This window comes from Melanotaenia boesemani, chromosome 21 (assembly GCF_017639745.1).
Source record: "Melanotaenia boesemani isolate fMelBoe1 chromosome 21, fMelBoe1.pri, whole genome shotgun sequence".
In the NCBI taxonomy this organism is placed as follows: Eukaryota; Metazoa; Chordata; class Actinopteri; order Atheriniformes; family Melanotaeniidae; genus Melanotaenia; species Melanotaenia boesemani.
The window spans coordinates 23,280,284-23,299,684 of NC_055702.1; the positions used below are offsets into that span (position 1 = coordinate 23,280,284).

Here is a 19,401-nt window from a genome sequence, read left to right on the forward strand (position 1 = left end):
TTTGCTAATGCAGTATCCTTTCAAACTGAGCAGGCCTGGCTGAATGCCTTGCAGCAACACAAACACACACATACACACATATTGCTCAGCATCTTTCCCAGATTCCAGCAGCAGCATAAACCACAGCCACTCTACACATAGACACAGAAATTATTAGTCTGATAATTGATTCAGTCATCTATGAGCTAGCGTACATGGCTAATGTCCAGGAAAGGTGAGGTTTAACCAATGGAGGTGTCCTACAGGCCACCGGTTTTAATCACACACACTGATGAACTGATCCCTCCACTCTCTGCATAAAAAAGTGTAAACACACAAAATCCAGCACCGAAATCAAACTACCAAATTCTCAGGTGCACATATAATTTGCCTGCTGTGGCTGTCATGTCCAGTCTGCACCCACAGACCATTATGGAAATAAGATGAAAATGCATGAGGCAGCAGGCCACAAGAAACAAAAGAACAAGCAGTCATTACAGTTTTGGACTGCGGTGCTTATCGCTTCAGATCTCATTTGCCAGGGTGGTCCTAGCACATTGCTATTTGTTTGTCAGCGTGGGTTGCTTTGTATTAATGAAGCCGATTGTGAATCGATTTCCACTTGCCCATTCTGGTCAGGCCTGCTGCACAACAACTAAACATGTATAATTTATCACTCTGCAACTCTTTCAAAGCACCTGCTTTACATCACCCTCCATGCCAGCTTAACAAGAGACACGCTATATTCCCCGAATAGAAATGGAGTCGTTGTGACAAAGATGAAGTGTTTCAATAACAGCATTTTGTTGTGGATTGAAAGCTAAATAATGAGTTTATTGCCCTGGAAGTTATGTCACTCACTTTCCATTTGGCATGCAGTCCGTAGCTGTTTTGGTTTGGTACTCGGGGTTGCCTGGTTACTGTTGTCCTGTAACTGAGTGGGAATGATTGAGGATGATTATACCATCTATTATGATTTATTATGTCTAATTGAGCCACAGGACAATACATCACTGTCTAAAGCTCTAAATTGAATTATATATTGGCATCAAGAGTATATCAATCTAATTTTTCAGCATCCACAGCATCCACTCCAGACAGCATAAAGATGGAGGAAGGAAGGCGCTGCACACAGGACACTGATGAAAGCTTTCCAAGATGTGTGGGCCGACTCTTCGGAAAGCAATATTTGTCCTGATCTGTCCAGGGTGTACCCTGCCACTCACCTGCTAAATGCTGGGTTAGGCTCCAGCTTCCCTGCGACTCCTAATAGACAAAGCAGTACAGATAATGGATGGATGGATGGTTGGAGTATTTTTCCTTAATCTAAACTTTTGCTGCTTTCATTTGAGGATGCCAGTTTAAATGACCTACAGGAATTAATTAGTATTGTTTCACTAAGTAAGAGTTTCTCTCAGTTTAACTCATAGCTCACCTCTGATCCAGCATTACTTAAAATAAGGCCAAGCTTGAGACAAATCCTCCAGGCTTATGGCTTGTGGTTCCCTTGAGTTGTGGCGAGGCAAACTAGATGCCAGGCGTTGAACTGGGACAAACAACACCGGCACTCTAGATGAGGAATATGGAGGCAACTGAGAAGTGTTTTATGCTTGCTGTCACTGTCTGTCAGATTCTGTTTCTTTCAGCCTTCAGCTAATAATAAACACACGCTGTAAAAGAAGCAAGTGCTGCACACAAGCAGAAGAACCAGCTTTGCCTTGTTAACCAGTTAAGGTGACTGGTTAAAATTGGCACCGCTTTGAGATGGAATTTTAAATGATGCTGCACATTATGAATCTGGATTTATCTTGTCACATGTAGATTAAGTGAAACTTTACATATTCAGCCACCTGCAAAAACGGTGTTTGTGCTACAAATCTAGCAACTTTTAGCCCAGTCGGTGGTTAGTTTTGCTCCTGCAAAGTCTCTTTCTGGCTGCAGGATCCACTCTGTTCAGTCAGCACTATAAAAAACAGCAATGCCACCTGCAATCTGATTGTACAAGGACTTTGTTTTATATAGTCGAATCAGAAGCCTGTGCAATGCATGGGAGACTAGTAAGACATCTGTCACTTCTTAGCTTCTCTCTGAGCTATTATTTATAAATTTATATAGAGCTGGAATCAAAGTACAGTCATCTCTAATTCACTTCGATTATGATTTAGTAAAATAATGCTAATGATAGTATGACATGGAGTCTTAATCAAAATTATGCTTGCTGTGTTTGTCATTGCACAAAAAAGAAAAAGAAAAACTGTTGTCAACACACCACAGCAGTTTGCATTGGGGACACTGAGCATCATTTCTGAGAAATGACACTGCCATTCACAAGGAATAGCACAACAAGAAGTTGTAGGCTACAGGGAGAACATTATGCATACTAAAAATAACAACACAGTTTCTACTTCATTTTTCAATTTAAACAATTTCAGTTTCATTCATTCATCTTTTATGATTGGACATTTTGGGTTTTGATAGGTTGAACAGATGCCTGTAAAATTGGATCTGCTGCTCTTCCTCTTCTTCAAACTACTTGTGCTGCACAGCATAGAGATGTACATTTGAAATGATATGAAAGTGCCAGGTATTATGTCTATTTTAGCACAACCTACCATTTGCAAGGCTGAGAGGAGCTACGGTAAATTTTAGTATCACTGGATCACTTTTCGTGACAATTTTAGTCACAGTTTCATTTCTGCTGCTTATCTGGAGTCGGGTTGAGGGGGCAGCTGCCTAAGCAGGGAAACCCAGATTTTCCTCTCCCCAGCCACATTTACCAGCTCATCCATTGAGATTCTGCAGGGTTCCCAGGCCAGGCGAGAGATGAAGTCTCCTGGACATGCCCAGAACACCTCACCAGGGAGGCGTCCAGGAGGCATCCTGACCAGATGCTCGAGCCACCTCATCTGGTTCCTCTTGATGCGGAGGAGTAGCGACTCTACTCTGAGCTGAGCACTGCTTTCCCCTTCTGAGCTGCTGGATGGTGGGCCAGAATCTTCTCAAAGCCGTCCAGAAGTCATTCTACATGGCCTCTTCAAAGTCCTCCTATGCCGAGTTTCTGCTTTAGCGACTGCCAAAGCTGCATTCCGCTTAGCCCACCATCGGTTGCCTCTGGGGTCTGACAGGCCAAAAAGGCCTAATAGAACTTCTTCTTCGGTTTGACGGCATCCCTTACTGCTGGTGTCCACCAACAAGTTCAAGGATTACTGCCACGACAGGTACCAATGACCTTACGGTCACAGCTCCAGCTGGCTGCCTCAACAATAGAGGCACGGAACACAGCCCATTCGGACTCAATGTCCCCCGAATTTAGCATGCACTTAGCTCCTTTAACAAATATAAAGCTTGCAAAATTTAATTTAGCAAGTAAACAATACAAACATCTAAAGCTTAATGTTAAAAGTTTGCAGGTTAATGTTAACACATGACATTTGTAAGGCTTTGAGAAGAACTACCATAAATTTTAGCATAAATGGGTCACTTCTCAGTAACAATTTTAAACACAATTTCATCTGACGACAACAACAAAATGAAAGAATTAAATGAAAGATTAAATTTTAGAGCATTATGACACAGTTTATGTGAGCAAAGAGAGTTGAAAATATGTTAACAGATGTAAATTGGTGAGGTCAGCTTCATTTAGCTGTTTTCTACACACACTCACACACACACACACACACACACAAACACACACACAAAAAAAATCCTAACAAGTCTGAACACACTGTCTGGACAGGACACTACACAATCAAACACTCTTATAAACACACCAACAACACACTTAGCACAGCAATTACGTAGTAACAGCTAACATAGCTAACTTTTTATTCTCTCACAAAGTGACATCCTTACAAGCTCTATTTGTTCAGCTTCAGCTTTTTCATTGTTCCCAGCTAAACTGTTGGTATATAAACCAAGTTTTCATGTTCTCAGTTTTTATTGGCAAGCTAGTTAACATGACCACTGTGTGTTTAGTGTTTTAGGTAAGCGGCAACCTCCAGGAGTAAAATGTGAAGCCTATGCAGAAGTGCAACAAACTCCAATTCACCCCTCATCTGCTAGGGGCTGGCTCCAAAACAGTCCCCATAGATTCCCATGTTAAAAAGACCAACTTCACAGCAGAAATAAAAATGTTTAAAGCCTGATACAAAAATTCATTTTAGGGTTAATAGGTCAAGTTTACCTTCATGACAGCTGTGAGGGGGGTGAATTTTTTTCTAACTCATCCATTTGGATGTCATTTAATCTTGAAATTAGGCATAATTAGGGGTGTGTCCTTTTGATTGACAGGTATCCAATACCCACGGAAAGAAGGGAGAGTGCAGCTCAACAGCATGCCTCAGTTTTAGCCCACTTACCTCCGTTAGCTAGTTAGCTACCGTGAGTTTCAAGGGTGTCAATCATCCACCCCCATCTTCACAGTCCCCCTCTCAGCCCGACTTTTTTGCCCTTTTTGGGTTTTCCTGGACTAACGACATGTGTGACGCTGTCAAGATGGTGTATAGATGGTGGGAACTTTTGCTCTTCAGAAATCTACGGATGGAGGCTCCGTCCATCTTTTATATACAGTCTATGGTTTTAGGTCATAAACTCTGTTTAACCCACTAAAGTTACTGCTACAGTAACAAGTTTGCAGGAACACATTCAGCTTATTTAATATTGATTACTATGGATCTCCATTAAGAAAGTAAACAAAAGAATTTAAAACTGAGTAATGATAATGGCATTATGCAGGCTAACTCAAATAGCTTATTTCAGCGCATGATTAGAAAGCTGTTTAGATTTGATAAGCTATGTAAACATTTATTTTAAACCAACAGTGATAGGTATAGTCAGATTAAAAATATAAATGTATAAAAGTTACACTTAGCTCTCAAGACCTTAGAACTAATTTACAAAAGTAGAAAGCTAATATCAAACAGTGTTTTGCCAGAACGTGAATTAGGCTCCATGTACTAAGGCAGACTCTTGACCTGGTAAATTTTCACGGTGTTACAGCCTGATATTGTCTGTATTAGTGTATGATTGAAAGTATGCACCCATGTTTACAGAGACAGACAGGAATGGCGCTGTCAGGACTGGAATTCATGACCCTCTCTACAGTCGCGTTGTCAGTGATGTCATGACAGACATTTCCCGAGACTTTAAAAATCGCTGCAGGGCTGCCATCTCTGTTATGCGTATGCATGTGATTTTGTGTTCCTCAGAGCATGTATGATGATAGTTTGAGGCCATGGGAAAGGCAAGCACCTACGTCCACACACACTCACACACATGCATAGTCAGAGCAGGGTCATGTCTCCTAAGGCAGAGGGGGAGCTAAAAAAATAAGCGGTCATTGAAGGGACCTTATTTTTGCTAGCATGCTTGTTTTCTCTCCTCAGACCTTGTTTAGCTCAATAAATCGGCTCCCTTCCTCTCCAGCATGCACATACACTACAGAGGCATGCTGCCTCAGGCAACAGCAAAGCCTGAGAGAGCAGTCATTCGACTGTATATTGATGGAGGTCTAACAGACTTGCTGCTTATTTTATAAAATGAGTGTTTAATATAAAAACAAAGCATCAAGCCACCTGATTATTTCTTTTGAGAAGTGTCTATTTAACCTTATTTCCTACCTTTTCATCAACTTAAGCCACTAATATAACAATATTGTGTCACAAAATATATATTTGTTTAATCATTTTGACACTTTCATCATTTATAAGGTAAAAAAAAAATTGATTAACTCAAAATGCAGCTTATTTGTGAATGCAGCTTGATTTAATTTAATTTTCATATAAAATTTGCCAAATATGGATGTACTGCCAACAAGCTTCCGGGACATCTTGAGTGGGAACCTTTGTATGCACTGATAAAACAATAGAAATAAAAAAAAGAGAGAAATGCACCTATAGATGTAATAATCTGGTAGAGTTCATAATAACAGCATTTTGGGCTCAAGCTTTGGCTTTTCAGAAAGTAAAATGCATCCTCTGCTCTTTCAGTATATAGATAACCTCGGCTGGTTGCCTCTGCAGGGTAGTACATGTCAAAAATGGTGGTCATAGGTGTGAAACTTGCTTTTTCTCCAAATCCTGGTAACATGGATTAAATGTCAATATTCTAAGCCTTCAAGTAGCTGATGAATAATAGGTTTTAGCCCCCCTATCAGATGATCCCGTCATTTTCTAAAATTTATTTTCTGAAAAAAAACAACACCAACAAAAAACATAAACATAGTTTCTTAAAGGAAATATATTATGCAAATATTGAAATGGTAAATGGTAAATGAAATGTCTGTAATATGCTATTTTAGGTGGGACTAGTAGCCTGGTTAAGGTGGTTAAGCCTGTTACATACTCTGTGAAAAATGAGAACTTGATTATTGAGGCTGCAAGAACAAGAATAAAGTTTGTTTTGGTCTGGACAATTCATACTCTGTGAGAAACTTTGTCTGTAGCAGGGGGAGGTTGTGCATGCAGCGGTGTTTGTGTCCTTATATACCACATGCACTGTATTCATTTTCTACTTTCCCACCACCTCAATAAGCTATGTTCAACCTTGCATCAGTATATACACACACACACACACATATATATATATATATAAATAACTTCCTATAACTATATAACTTATACCTTACTATACGCATAATATCACAGATGTGAGGAAGATGTAATAAGAAACACATTTACTGTTAAATTAAGAGCAAGATATCTGCCCTCTTTCATCCCAGTTATCTGTTTCTCCATACCTCTCTTTTTCTTTTCTCCCTTCAATGCAAACCCTGATTTCCAGGCTGCGGCTCTTCTTCTTCTTCTTTATACTTTTTTTTGTCAGTTGGCAAAAACAAATTGGTGCATTATTACCACCAAGTAGTCTGAAGTGTGGACCAGAATGTTTCCAAGAGCCCAAGTTGTCAAAACATTAGTTTGTCTGCTTCATTTTCCCAATACCATGAGCCCCCCTGTCATGTTGCCCCGCCCCCCAGTTTGAGAATCCCCCCCCCCCCCCCCCCCCCCCCCCCATGAACAATGAATGTACACTTCTGGTTAAAACTGTTTCATGGGATTGAGTGGATCATTCAACATGAAAACTCAACCCGAGAGCACACATCAACACACGTAAACCAAGCTGGACGTAACGCAGTCCGAAATGTGTCTGTGACATAACATTACCGACACTGACTTTTTAATCTGAACCACTCACTGAATACCCTTTCAGAGCAAAGCGACCTTGAACAAGGTGACTGAGTTGTGTTACCTAGAGGTTTTAAGTTGATAGTTACTTTAGACACCTAATTATATGCTCTCAAGCTCAGAAAAGTGAATTTCTTTTTCATAATATGCCATCTTTAATATTTCATGAAACGCTAATAAAGAGTAAACCTCATAAGTTCCTGCTAGGCATCATTAAAGAGTGCAATAGTGTTTTTACAAAGATGTTTTCAGATAAAGTACGAGTAAAAAAACTGCCTCATACATTATTTAGCTATACTCTGGATCAGTTTAGAGGCAAACTACAAGCTCAGTAAAAAATATGCCTATAAAGAAAATATGAATTTTATATGAAGTTTCTTCTGTTTTATTGTGCAGGAGCGGATCTTCCTGACGTTGTCCAACTACATCTTCACAGCAATCTTTGTGGCTGAGATGACCGTAAAGGTGAAGCATTTACACATACAGCAGCATTCAATAAAAAAACGCTTTACTTCCTAAATCTTATTGGCCATTTTAACCATTATGTGATACAAGAGACAGAATGTGTACTTTGTTTTGTGTTCTTCCATGAATTAATCCATGATTTCTCTTCTTATTCACTTACCTGACATCAGTTCTTATCCCTCAAAATATTTAGCTTCTTGTGTTTCTTTGGTAAAATAATAAAACACTGGCTGTCTTACACTGAGATTTATCATTTTGCTGGGAAGACCTGATACATCTGTTTTTGTTCGTACAGCAAAACTTTAGTCTAAATCTGAACTCCAAGAGCCACTCGGCTGCAGAGCTGAACAGAAAATATAGTCTCCCTGGTGCCCAGCGAATTGCACTGTGCCAACATAAAAAGGAAAATGGAGAGAAAGGGGGGTGAGAACGAGAGTCTCAACAAGGGGTGCGCGCATACAGAGGAGGAGGATTGTCTCACCCATATTCAAATGGCTTAGCTTTGAATGGAGGTCCATGCAGGCGTGGGCAGCAGCGAGCGGAGGCAGGAGGGAGGAAAGTTCATGGGTGTCACCCATTCAAAGCCTGTGTCTCTATTTTTGGCCCCAATCATTCACAAATGCAGAGCTAATACACACACACACACACACACACACACACACACACTTTCATGTTTCTGTAATATCAGAATAATTAATACTGAGGTACATAAATTTCCAGAACTCATATTGTCACCCGTTCGATTCCGAGTCCTTATTTAACCCCAACCTTCAACCTCATCCAAACCTTAGAATTGAACAATTAACACTATGGAGTCTTGTCTTCTTTATAAGGATAATTAAATTAAATCTGCAGGAGGTGACAGCTCCACCACATATTTGTTAAGACATGTCTTTAGTCAAGTGTAAATTCACATCTCTAATAATTACAAACCCAATTCCAAAAAAGTTGGGACACTGTATAAAATGTTAATATAAACAGAAAAAAGTAATTTTCTAAATCACATAAACCCACATTTTATAGAACATAAACAACAAATCAGATGATAAAACAGACATTTTACCATTTCATGAATAATATTAGTTTTTTTTTTCTTTTTCTTTTTTTTGATAGCAGAAATCAATCCAAAAACGTTGGAAAAATAACTGACACAAATGAAAAACAACTAATTAGGTCAATTGGCAACAGGTCAGTAACATGACTGGGTATGAAAGGAACATTTCAGAGAGGCAGAGTCTCTCAGATGTTGAGATGGACAAAAAAAGACAAATTGCTTAAAAATATGTGGAATAATCTCAGAAAAATTCCAAAAATTACTGTCTGAGTTCACCCTGAAATCTACAAATGCAGGTTAAAGCTTCATCATGCAAAGAAGAAGAAGAACGTTAACCAGAAACACTGCTGAGCAAAGATCATGTAAAATGTTCTGAGGCAAAGTGGAAAACTTCTGTGGTCAGATGGATGGAAATGTGAAATTCTTTCTGGAAAGCATGAGTGCCATGTCCTGCAGACTAAAGCAGAGAAGAAGGATCCAGCTTGTTATCAGTGGACAGTTAAAAAAAACCTGGATGTTTTTATTGTAGTAACCATATTTTTGACCGAGCTACGTTCACTGAAATAAATGTGCATGCACATGATGTGTACAGTCACGTCACACGCTCGACAAAGGCTTCCTCCAAAAGCTCCAGTGTAATTCAAGTCCTGGATGCAATAGATATTTCGAAGTGAAGTGAAGAAAAAATAGATGGTTAGGTAGAAATAATTAAAGTCTGAATTAAAACCAAAAGTTAGCCTATCTTCTTATTTCCTGAAATACAAATTGCTTTTCAGGCAGAAAAAATGAAGTTTGGAACCTAGTCGACATGAGGCTAGGAAAACACCTTTGATAGTATTTGCTACGAAAAAGAACAATCCCCCTACAGTGTAAAAAAGCCGGGTGTATGGGACAATAAATATTATGTCGTCAAGAATATAAAAATGACTTGATAAACAAATCTGCAGCTGCACAGACAGAAACCCATAAACACTGATTTTTAGAGTATTTTAAGACATTTATATAGTTTTTACAGAAATTAAACACATCAGTGTTTTAGAGAATCACACATCCAATTCTCTCAAGTCTACATGTAAATGTGCCATGGCTCATTTTCCCTCTTTCTGTCCAGATTGTGGCCCTGGGCTGGTTCTTTGGGGACAAGGCTTATCTGAGGAGCAGCTGGAACATTCTGGACGGGATGCTGGTCATGATTTCTGTCATTGACATCCTGGTGTCGCTGATTTCCAACTCGGGAACCAAGATTCTGGGCATGCTCAGGGTGTTGAGGCTGCTGAGGACTCTGAGGCCGCTACGGTAAGTGGCTCTCCCAGGACTCCCATAAGTAGTACAAACGATGTACTTTCTGTTTTTGTGTGAGAAAGGGAATGAACTGAGCTTCTTCTCTGCCCTGACATGTGCCACCTTTTAGAAGAAGTGTGTATTTTTGTGGGTGCTAGTGTGTAGGAATTTGTTTCACCATTTATACACAAGCCCAGATTTGCACTGTAATGTTTATTTGAGCGGAAATAAGGCGGAAATCTCCAATTTGGAGACTGCTTTTATACACAAATCTCCAAATATGTGTGTGTTGTTATTTCAGACTAAGTCTCATAGTTTTGGCTCCAGCATGATTTTGCTTGTGTGCATGTGGAGCTTTTTGGATGCCTCTTCATGCTTGAGTTAACTTACATCAACATGCTCAGTGTCTCATCTCATGGTGAGGAGCTTTCCAAGTTTGCCCTCTCTTGAATATTTATAAGACTTCTCAGGGAGAGCACAAAAATGAAATATTCATTTTCAACCCACCAAATTCACCCACTAAACACTGGGGATCCTTCGTCCGCGTCATTCTGCTTTTTCAACTTATGCTCTTTCTCCCTTCAAGGTGTTACTTTCTTCTTGGAACTCACACTAAGATGTTTGTGTGTGTCAACAAAGATGTGTTTGCATTCAGGTAACACTTTCTGGGTCTTTATTTCATCCTTCTGTCAAAACTCAGCCCTCAGTAGGAAGCTAAGTTGCAGAGGACTCGGTTCAGTTCGGGGGTGCAATATTCTTCCAGACTGAGACTGTGTTCACGCTGCACTACTCAAACAAATCGAACCTTTTAAATAATGTGTTCCACTCTCCGCCAGAGGTGGCGCTGCACCAACAATTACTGAAGGAGAAGATGGGGCACACAACGAAGAAGAAAACTTGTTTATCTATTGGTTAATGCAGAACGACTTAGGTATCTAGTACATTTGAGCTAAATATGGAACTGCTTGTTAACATGTCAACTCAAAAGAATGACTGAATTCATTAAGCTGCTCAAAGGAATCTACCACCTAACAGTAACTTTTAAGGATAGGTTTTTTTTTTTTTTCTTTTTTCTGTCTTTGTACATTACTTATGGTATCAACAACATGACAAACATAAATACTTATTTAGGCAATTTTTTCAATAAACATGACAAAATTGTTTTTGTTTTTATTAGCTCTCTAAGGAACTGAAACCTGATTGAATTAACTGCAAGCCGTCTGGTCCCTAAAGGCCCATTTATGCTCAACACAGAAGAGGGATACGCAGACTGGCGGACAGTTTCGCCTGTCGTCTGTGTTGTGTTTTCAGGGAGCTTAACTATCCATCACTTGGCGCAGAAGACAGAGCATTACTACTGGAAATTGGTGGAGCAGTGTTGAGCTAACAAGCAACCGGTGAAAGGAACAAACCAGAAAAGAAGAAGAGGAACAGAATAAAGATGATGCAGAATCGCCAAATAAAAAGCACCCGAAGAAGAAGAAGACACAGACGAAGAAGTTAAGAACAACAACATTCGCATTTACAGACACAAAGTGTAGACATGGACGGTTGTGCAAAACATAAAAGTGAACTCTGTACTGCCCACTTGTGGATGAACTAACTTATTACCCACGGAAACATAAAAGAAGCATGGAAGCGGCGACATATGATGAAGCTCTCCGTCAGTCTGTATATCCATCCTGTGCATCGAATATAAACCGGCCTTTATTTGGAGAAAAAATGGTGTGTAGTCATCCATGCTGTTTTAATGGCGTAGAGTCCCCACACACTGAATACACCCATTCTGAAATTTTATCCCTAAAGTTGTGATGAAAATCTTACTTTGGCCAACTGTTGGATCTGAACCAAATTTTACATGTAGACTCAGTCCACTGACCAGTTCATGATACATAATTTTGGACCCTAAGGTCTGCATTCTTCTTTAATGGTAAAATCAAGTTTAGATCTGCACGTTTAATCTTTCCAACAATAATTAAAGGTGATCAGAAAAAGATTTCCAAATTAAAACGCCTCAATAAATGTAAATCTAAGGTTAAGCATTTATGTGAACAGCTATAGCCACATTGCTACACTTCTGCTCAGTGTCTTTTCCTAAAAAGTTCTGGGCTGGTTTGCTGTTAGCTGGGGGGTTTGTAATTCATAAACCTTATTAGAAATGTAGGCCTTTATGTTATAGGGAATCTAATGTTGTGCAAACTTAGCTTTCAATGCTAATTTGGCTAGCATTTGGGTTAACAGCTAGCATTCTCTACTGATGATACTCAATTTATAACTTATAGGCTGTTCTGTGCCATGTGTGTTGAACTGTGAATCTCTGTGTTTGCTATCGATACGAGGGATAACGTTAAATGTGCTAACATGCCAAATCTGAATCAGCATTGGTATCAAATTGGTATCATTATCATTTTATTTACCTGATATTTTAGAAAACCTTTGACACATTTCCACTGATGTTACCCGGGTATAAAACTTTCCCTCACTTCCAAACTTCTTCTGAAAAATGCACTTGGTAAACGGTAGGATTTTCATATTTCTTGGAATTTTTGAGGGGCAGGGCTGTATATTGAAGAACTGATTGGTGACAGCGTTCTGCACTTCTATGTACAGGCCAGGGTACTGCTTCAAACATGCTTATTTTACTTTTACAAACTTTGCTTGACACTTGAAAATGGAGCTATGAGAAGTGGACAGATGACGAGGTCCAGGCTCGTTTGAATGTATCTGTGAGGACGACATTCAGGGTTTTTAGTCGCCAGCTTGTAAAAACGAGCGTGTGGAAGAATAGCCAACAAGCTGAGAGACCTGAATATAGGATGCAGACAGAAACAGAACAAGGAAAAGTTAAAGAAACTGAAATGAGAATGAAGAAGCTGAATGGCCACAACAGCTGAATTGGGTACAACTGACGAAGTGGTATCAGCCTGATAATAAATTTTCTAAAACTTGATGGTGCGTTGGAAATGGAATCCTTCAGATTACCAGGAGTTATTTCACCATGTCAAATAATTTCCAGGTAATAAAAATTCCTGGAAATGTTGGTGGAAAACCCCCTTTTGTTTCTCTTGTGCAAATCTGGTGAGTCATTCTTTAGGATAGTTATTCTGCTGTTAAATGAAGTTTGAAACTATTTGAAGGTTCGGACTGTAGAAGATCTGGAAGGTTGAAGCAAAATAGTAGAGTTCACACAACATGCTAAAATAGTAGAATTTAGATTAGTTGTTTCTGTAATGATTTTATTGGCTCTTGTGACATTTATTGAGAGTTGGGAGAAGACAGCAAACATAGGCATAAAGAGGGGGATGACATGCAGGAATTGGCTTCAGTCCAGGAATCAAATCTGGACTTAAAGCCTTTATACATGGAGCGTTCACTCAACTAGTTGAGCTCTGCATGGTAAAAGAAATAACCTACTGAATCTTGCAAGGTAAAATATTTATGTGGCATTAATGAATGAATGGGCTGTCAAGCGAACGACCTCCTAATTTAATCTGATGACTCAGTAACAAGCTGAATATGTGAAAAGATGCACCCGATTTTACCCAGAGCAGACTTCTGTTAGTCTCTGCCAGTTCTTCTTCCTAATTTAATTCCTTGATACCAGCAAAGCTGACGCTGTATTACTGTCATGTTGGGAAGGTTTTACAGTCAGATTAGGCAACACAGAAATCCTTGGAGGACATGGCAAAATTTGTAGTGTAGGTCGCAAAAGGGCAAGCGTTTCTCTAGAGAGTGATGTCTTCAGTTTGAAAGAGATGGCTGAGAGAAAAATGGGATTTGGAAGTCTATGAAAATAGGCCAACGGTGAAGAGGAAAAAGTGGGAGAGAGGGGAAAAAAGGGAAAAAAGGAAAACGGCTAAGCTGGCCAGCTTGACTCCCTTCTCTGCTAAGGCTGTAAATGAGTTTCAGGAAACAATACTGTAGAATCATACCCTTATTTCCTCCTTGTGACATTTTTGTCCATTTTTCTTAACTTTATAATTGTTAAAAATACCAGGATTCCCTGTTTCTGTCTACAATGGGAAGCCAGTTGAATTTAGTTGAATGAACTAAATTAGTTAAGTGTCCCTACTTTTCTTCCAAATGAAATGCTGACATTAAAGCATGAATAGTTTAAACTGTAATGACAGTGAGATTAAAATGTGTAGTTTAATGAAAGTCAGTGGGACACTTTTGGCCACAAAGGTCATCAGAGGAAGTAGCTGATACCAAATAAAAAAATAGTAATTACATCAAATTAATTTTGTTGTTGATCTTTGACATATCCAAGACTGTAATCACAACCAAAGCCCCATTCCCTAAATATTTATTTTATAGAAAGTAAGTTATGTTTAGTATAGGTTTTATAATGGATAATTAATAATTCAAATGAATAAATGGGCATTTAAAGAGGCACAGGTTTTAAAATAATTGAATCTTTGGTAGTTTTGAGCAAGTCTGAAGGTGTTCAAATGATTTATTGAAAAAGGAGAAAACAATACAGATATATGATGATATTATATCAGTTTTTTGTGCATGTACATTTTTGTCAGGAGGGTCCTCCAAGGGAGTTTCTGGCACATCATAAAAATGACAAATGGAATCAAATCAATTCTGTTGTTACTCTTTGACATATACAATTGTCTAATTACCACCCAAGACTCATCTTTCTAATATTTATCATATGGAAAATAATTCAGTTTTTTTTTTGTAATGAATGAGGCAGTAATTCAGATATGCAAACCTGCATCTAAAGGGTTTAAATCCTATAAATGATTGAATTTAAGGCAGTTTTAAGCGGGACCAAAGTTGTTTAAATGATTTATGAGAAAAAAGTAGAAAAAAATATTGATGTACGATGATTTTTTTTTCTTGTTTTTTTTTTGCCACTTATTACCATGAGGGTCACCAAAGGGTGCCAAATATGAGAAGGGCACAATGGTTATGTTAGTTATTAGCTTTTAATTCAACAGGATGAGTGAAACATCAAAGGCTTTAATTAATTGAACTGCAACTGTGGGGTATGATGTGTTGATATTGTACTGCAGGTTTTAAAATCCTGTTAGAGATAATTCAGTCTGCTCAGCTGTGGTGTGAAATGGGTCCTTCTTGAGTAACTGCTCAGTGGACCATATTTATGGACTTGGGTGAAAATTGAATAGTAAATTAGTGCTCAAAAAGTTGACGGTAGGCAGCGTAATATATTAAATTTTTATTGATCAGCAAGAATTTGAGATTATCCACAAATCATGCGAAATTGGTAACAGCTGAATATTTCCTCATTTTGTATTTAAATATTTTCTATGATGTTTTTAGGAAGTAGGCAAAGGTAAGCACCACTAGGACTGTGACACCAGCAGATGGCCGTAGTAGGCACAGATGGTCTTAAACTTGTATTAAAACTTTCTTTGCAAAGTCGTGCAACATTCAAGTTAATAACCCCAAAGACTTACGGTCAAAAGAAGCAAGGAGAAAGGTGTTTGAAGAGACAATATCAGCATTACAATAATACAGTGAGATATTTTGGTATCAACGTTTTGCACACTTCAACAAGATACAATTTGGTAGTGATGTAGAAGGAAAGAGAGCAGTCAAGCTAAGCTTTAAGAAAATGAAATATTGATTTTAGAAGCTGAAAAGATTTAAAATGAAAAAGCAAAAGCACAAGCAACAAGACAGACCACAGCAGCACAGTTATGAACTTGATAGGTGTCAAAAAGAGCACAAGATCAGGGTCAAGAGAAATGATGATTAGAAAGAATGAGATTTGTGTGTGACCAGAGCCCATGGAGAATTGAGCTGGTGTGCTGCTGAGGTAGCCACATTGGCTTCATTTGAATTAGTTATTTTCATATTACTGTAATGCAGGGGTGTTCAACTCCGGTTCTCGAGGGCCACAATCCTGTAGGTTTTAGTGTTTCCCTGCTCCAGCACACCTGATTCAAAATAAGTCATTGTACAGAACCTCTTAGGCTTTTAGATTCATTTATTATCAGTCATTGAGCAGAAAAACTGAAAACCTTCAGGACAGTGGTCCTTGAGGACCAACTTTGGACACCCCTGCTGTAATGGTTGTCACTGAATACAGCAGCATAGTTGAAAAAAAAATAAAGGTAAATGTTTACTGAATAAGATCAGTGGATCACTGTCGGCCATACTCCACACATAAATCTGGGATGCTGCATTTTGAAATGTCCTCCCTGTCCCATCCATATCTGGTAAACAATTAAATCCAGACTACTGAACTTTGGCAGTGAGGTGTCCCTTAATGATGGCTAATTCATCTTTGTTTAGTCTCTTATCTGAGATCTCTCCAGCCAGTAAAAGTCAGTCCAGTGTTGCTCTGTGTCTGTCTCGTCCTCTCATTCTTTCTTCCTCTTTCTTCAATAATGTTCTCTTGGGTTTCTTTGCTGAATCAGCCCCAGTTCACATTCAAAATGGCCAGTGTGTTGATGTCCAGCTGCTGGCGTGTGACATGGTGCCCTAAAATGAATAATTTCTGTAATACTGTAATACTATAATAATTTCTGTGATACAGCATACTGGGAAAAAGAAAAAACAAAGCTGAGAACTCAGAAACAAATATTTTTAAAGTCAGAAAGTTATATAGAACACATATTGCAATATAATATTAGTTAAGACTCGTTTCTTCACCTGCACAAAGTGCCTCCAGGCATAGAATCTAACTCAGTTTGTAGCCCCTTTAGGCCAGAAAACTGTGGACTTTGGCTCCTGAAATACTGGAGTTATTTCAACCACCACAAGCACAATAATTCAGTAATAGAAATTCCTCACAACAACCAACTAACTTCAGCACCATAACCCAAACTTACTTTTACAATGCTATACAGAGCAGAAATGTTGTGCAAATCTTCAGAATGTATGAACTTTAAGGTATATTTTCAAACTGAGAGAGATTCAAGCATATATTTCCACCATAATATTCCTTCATGACCTAATTAAACCGGCTAACTGTGAAAGATTCAACACCTTGAATATTTTTATGCTGCCAGCAACACAAAAACTCTACAACTTTACAATGAAATTAGTTTTTACTCCAAAATATCTAAAATATTACAACTCAAACACAACATTGTGTTCCAGAAAGCCTCAGCAGGAATTTCAGCATCAGCTCACTGCAGTTTGTTCATGGCTGACTCACTCATAGGATGTTTAAATTAGATATGAGTTGCCTGTGTTTTGCCCTCTGGCAGCACAGTGCTGCTGATGCAGATATGAGGATAAGTATCAATCAACGATCATTTATATGCTCCCAAGTTAAAATCCATGGCAGCCTGTGATTTATGACAGTTTGTTTCTTTGGCAACCGAGGTTTAAACAGTGGAGGATGCCTACTGCAGCTTATGAGGGGTTAGCAATAACCTGTCTGTGTGTTTGAGTGTTATTGCAACAAGCAGCTGAGTCTTTATGTGTGCATGTGTTTGTACACAGGAATATGTTATAGTTTGCTACTCAGTGAAAATTTTTAATGGCACAGGAAAGCATCTGTGTCTATGTGTGACAGAGTGATGCATCAGCTTTGTTTAACAGAGCACACACATACACTTTTGCATGTGTCATTAATCAAGCACACATCAGGAGATGAGGGCTGGCTGCAGGGAGGGCCCCACAGGTTTGCACCTTGTGTCACCAAATGGCATTTTTATGTCACCCAGCGTCACCTCATCAACAATTGAGCTGCAGCCTAGAAAACTATACCTCGGTGCGGCCATTAATTCTACCTGACACGCTCTTGGGGCTTCATTGCAGGCGACCTGATTCAAAGAGCTCTGTGGCAGTTGTGAGGTCAGGGCTGGTCATTAAGTGTGTTTATTGATAAATCCCGACTGTGGTCGACCTCTGTCAGATCAGCCATTGAGCTCATCTGTCACTTGATGATGATATAATTATCTCCAGGTTTTCACATGGGTATCTAATGCACTTGCTTTGTTGTATTGCTGAATTCTTTTACCCTTTTTTTTAGCAGAGCAGACAGTTGTAATGGCAGTACCTCTACAGAGTATTCGATATGTGAAACACTTGAGCCGGTCCATAATTCAAAGTGTTCTAGTATGAGGCTCCAAACATTCTATTTCTACATTTTAATATACTTAGACTTTAGAGTATGAAACTGTCACAAATGTAATATTGCAGAACTAATACTTGTTGCTTATTTTACACCAAAGACTGTCACACAACACCAAGTTTGAGTTGACGTATCGTCCAAAAACTTTAACCAACAATAACTTTTCTACTTTGCTATCTGATGGTAATCTCCCCATGCTGTTAAATGTTCCAGAGTTTGGTATAGAGAAGAATCTCTTCTTGATAAGGCCTAATTTTTCTACTTCCTGTAAATGTAAATGGTTATCGCCTCCTAAAAGTAAAGTACACTACTTTAACTGAAAATCAGAGGATAGCAGCCCAGTTCATCTAGGAATGATTAAAGGCATGTCTGATGAGGAACTGTGATAAAGCAGAAGCTAAAAAAGTGAACCTGATCAGTTTCACAGATAGAGATGTTATACAGGTAAATATCTCAGGAAGCCATCAGCCATTGTTGATGATCAACACCCCTATCAGTTGTCTGAATTAGGAGAATCCAGGGATAACCCCCACATTTACCTTAGAAACACCATGAGGATCCAAAAAGAAGTGAAGCCCAAGAGAATATATCATTGAAAGAGTGAATGCTTCACTATAAAATCTCCTCCATCTCCATGGAAACTAGCAGGATCCTCATGAAAATTTTCAAACAAATTCAGAGTCATAGGAAAACACTCTAGCAGAATTTTTCTCTAGTGATGTATAGTTTTTGGCCACAAACCATCAAAGGTAAGACATTATTTATGACTTTGAGATTTTGTTATTTGCTATTATTTGGCTGCTAGCTCCCAGAGTTTTGTCCTACAAACCTTTGGGGCAAACATCTTTGTAATCAGCAGAGTTTCTGCTTTCATATGACACCTTGTTTGTGTGGTTTTGCTTGAATTGGAGAAATTAGTAGAGACTCTAAAGTGGCCAGTTCTGTTATGTTTTTTGTTATTTTTCCATACACTCTAACTGCTTTGGGTTAGAATTGGGTTTGTTTGGATACCAATGCCTTTATGTGAGGGTCTCTCCATCAGTTTGATATGCTACATGTTAGGATTGGTGCTTCCTAGGGCGAGCAGAGATCTTCTGTACTGCACACGCCTCATGCTCCACCCTGTACAGGGGACTCTTGTCAAGAAGAGGCTAGTGGTGTGTCAACTTAAGATCTGGCCGATATTCAGGACATACGTTAGTCATGGTTCATAACTTTCATTTGTCAGTAAAAACCATAGATTTTTTTCTTTTTTTAACTACTGCTCTATTTTTTTAATCATATCACCAAAACCTTCACTCTTCACCGGACTGTATGATTTTAAGTCTTTAGCACTATGTTTGGTAATACATACTGTGGTTATCTTTGATCTAGGG

General features: G+C 38.8%; 1 protein-coding gene across 14 annotated transcripts in view; it reads left to right on the top strand.

Moving 5' to 3' along the window:
• cacna1g (calcium channel, voltage-dependent, T type, alpha 1G subunit) overlaps positions 1 to 19,401 on the top strand; it is a 318,055-nt gene that overhangs the window by 234,334 nt on the left and 64,320 nt on the right. For all 14 annotated transcript variants that reach the window (XM_041973670.1, XM_041973675.1, XM_041973678.1 and 11 more), the window contains 2 exons: positions 7,557 to 7,625; positions 9,791 to 9,975. In XM_041973670.1, coding sequence (XP_041829604.1) covers positions 7,557 to 7,625; positions 9,791 to 9,975 — 254 coding nt within the window. The remainder of the gene's footprint in view (positions 1 to 7,556; positions 7,626 to 9,790; positions 9,976 to 19,401) is intronic.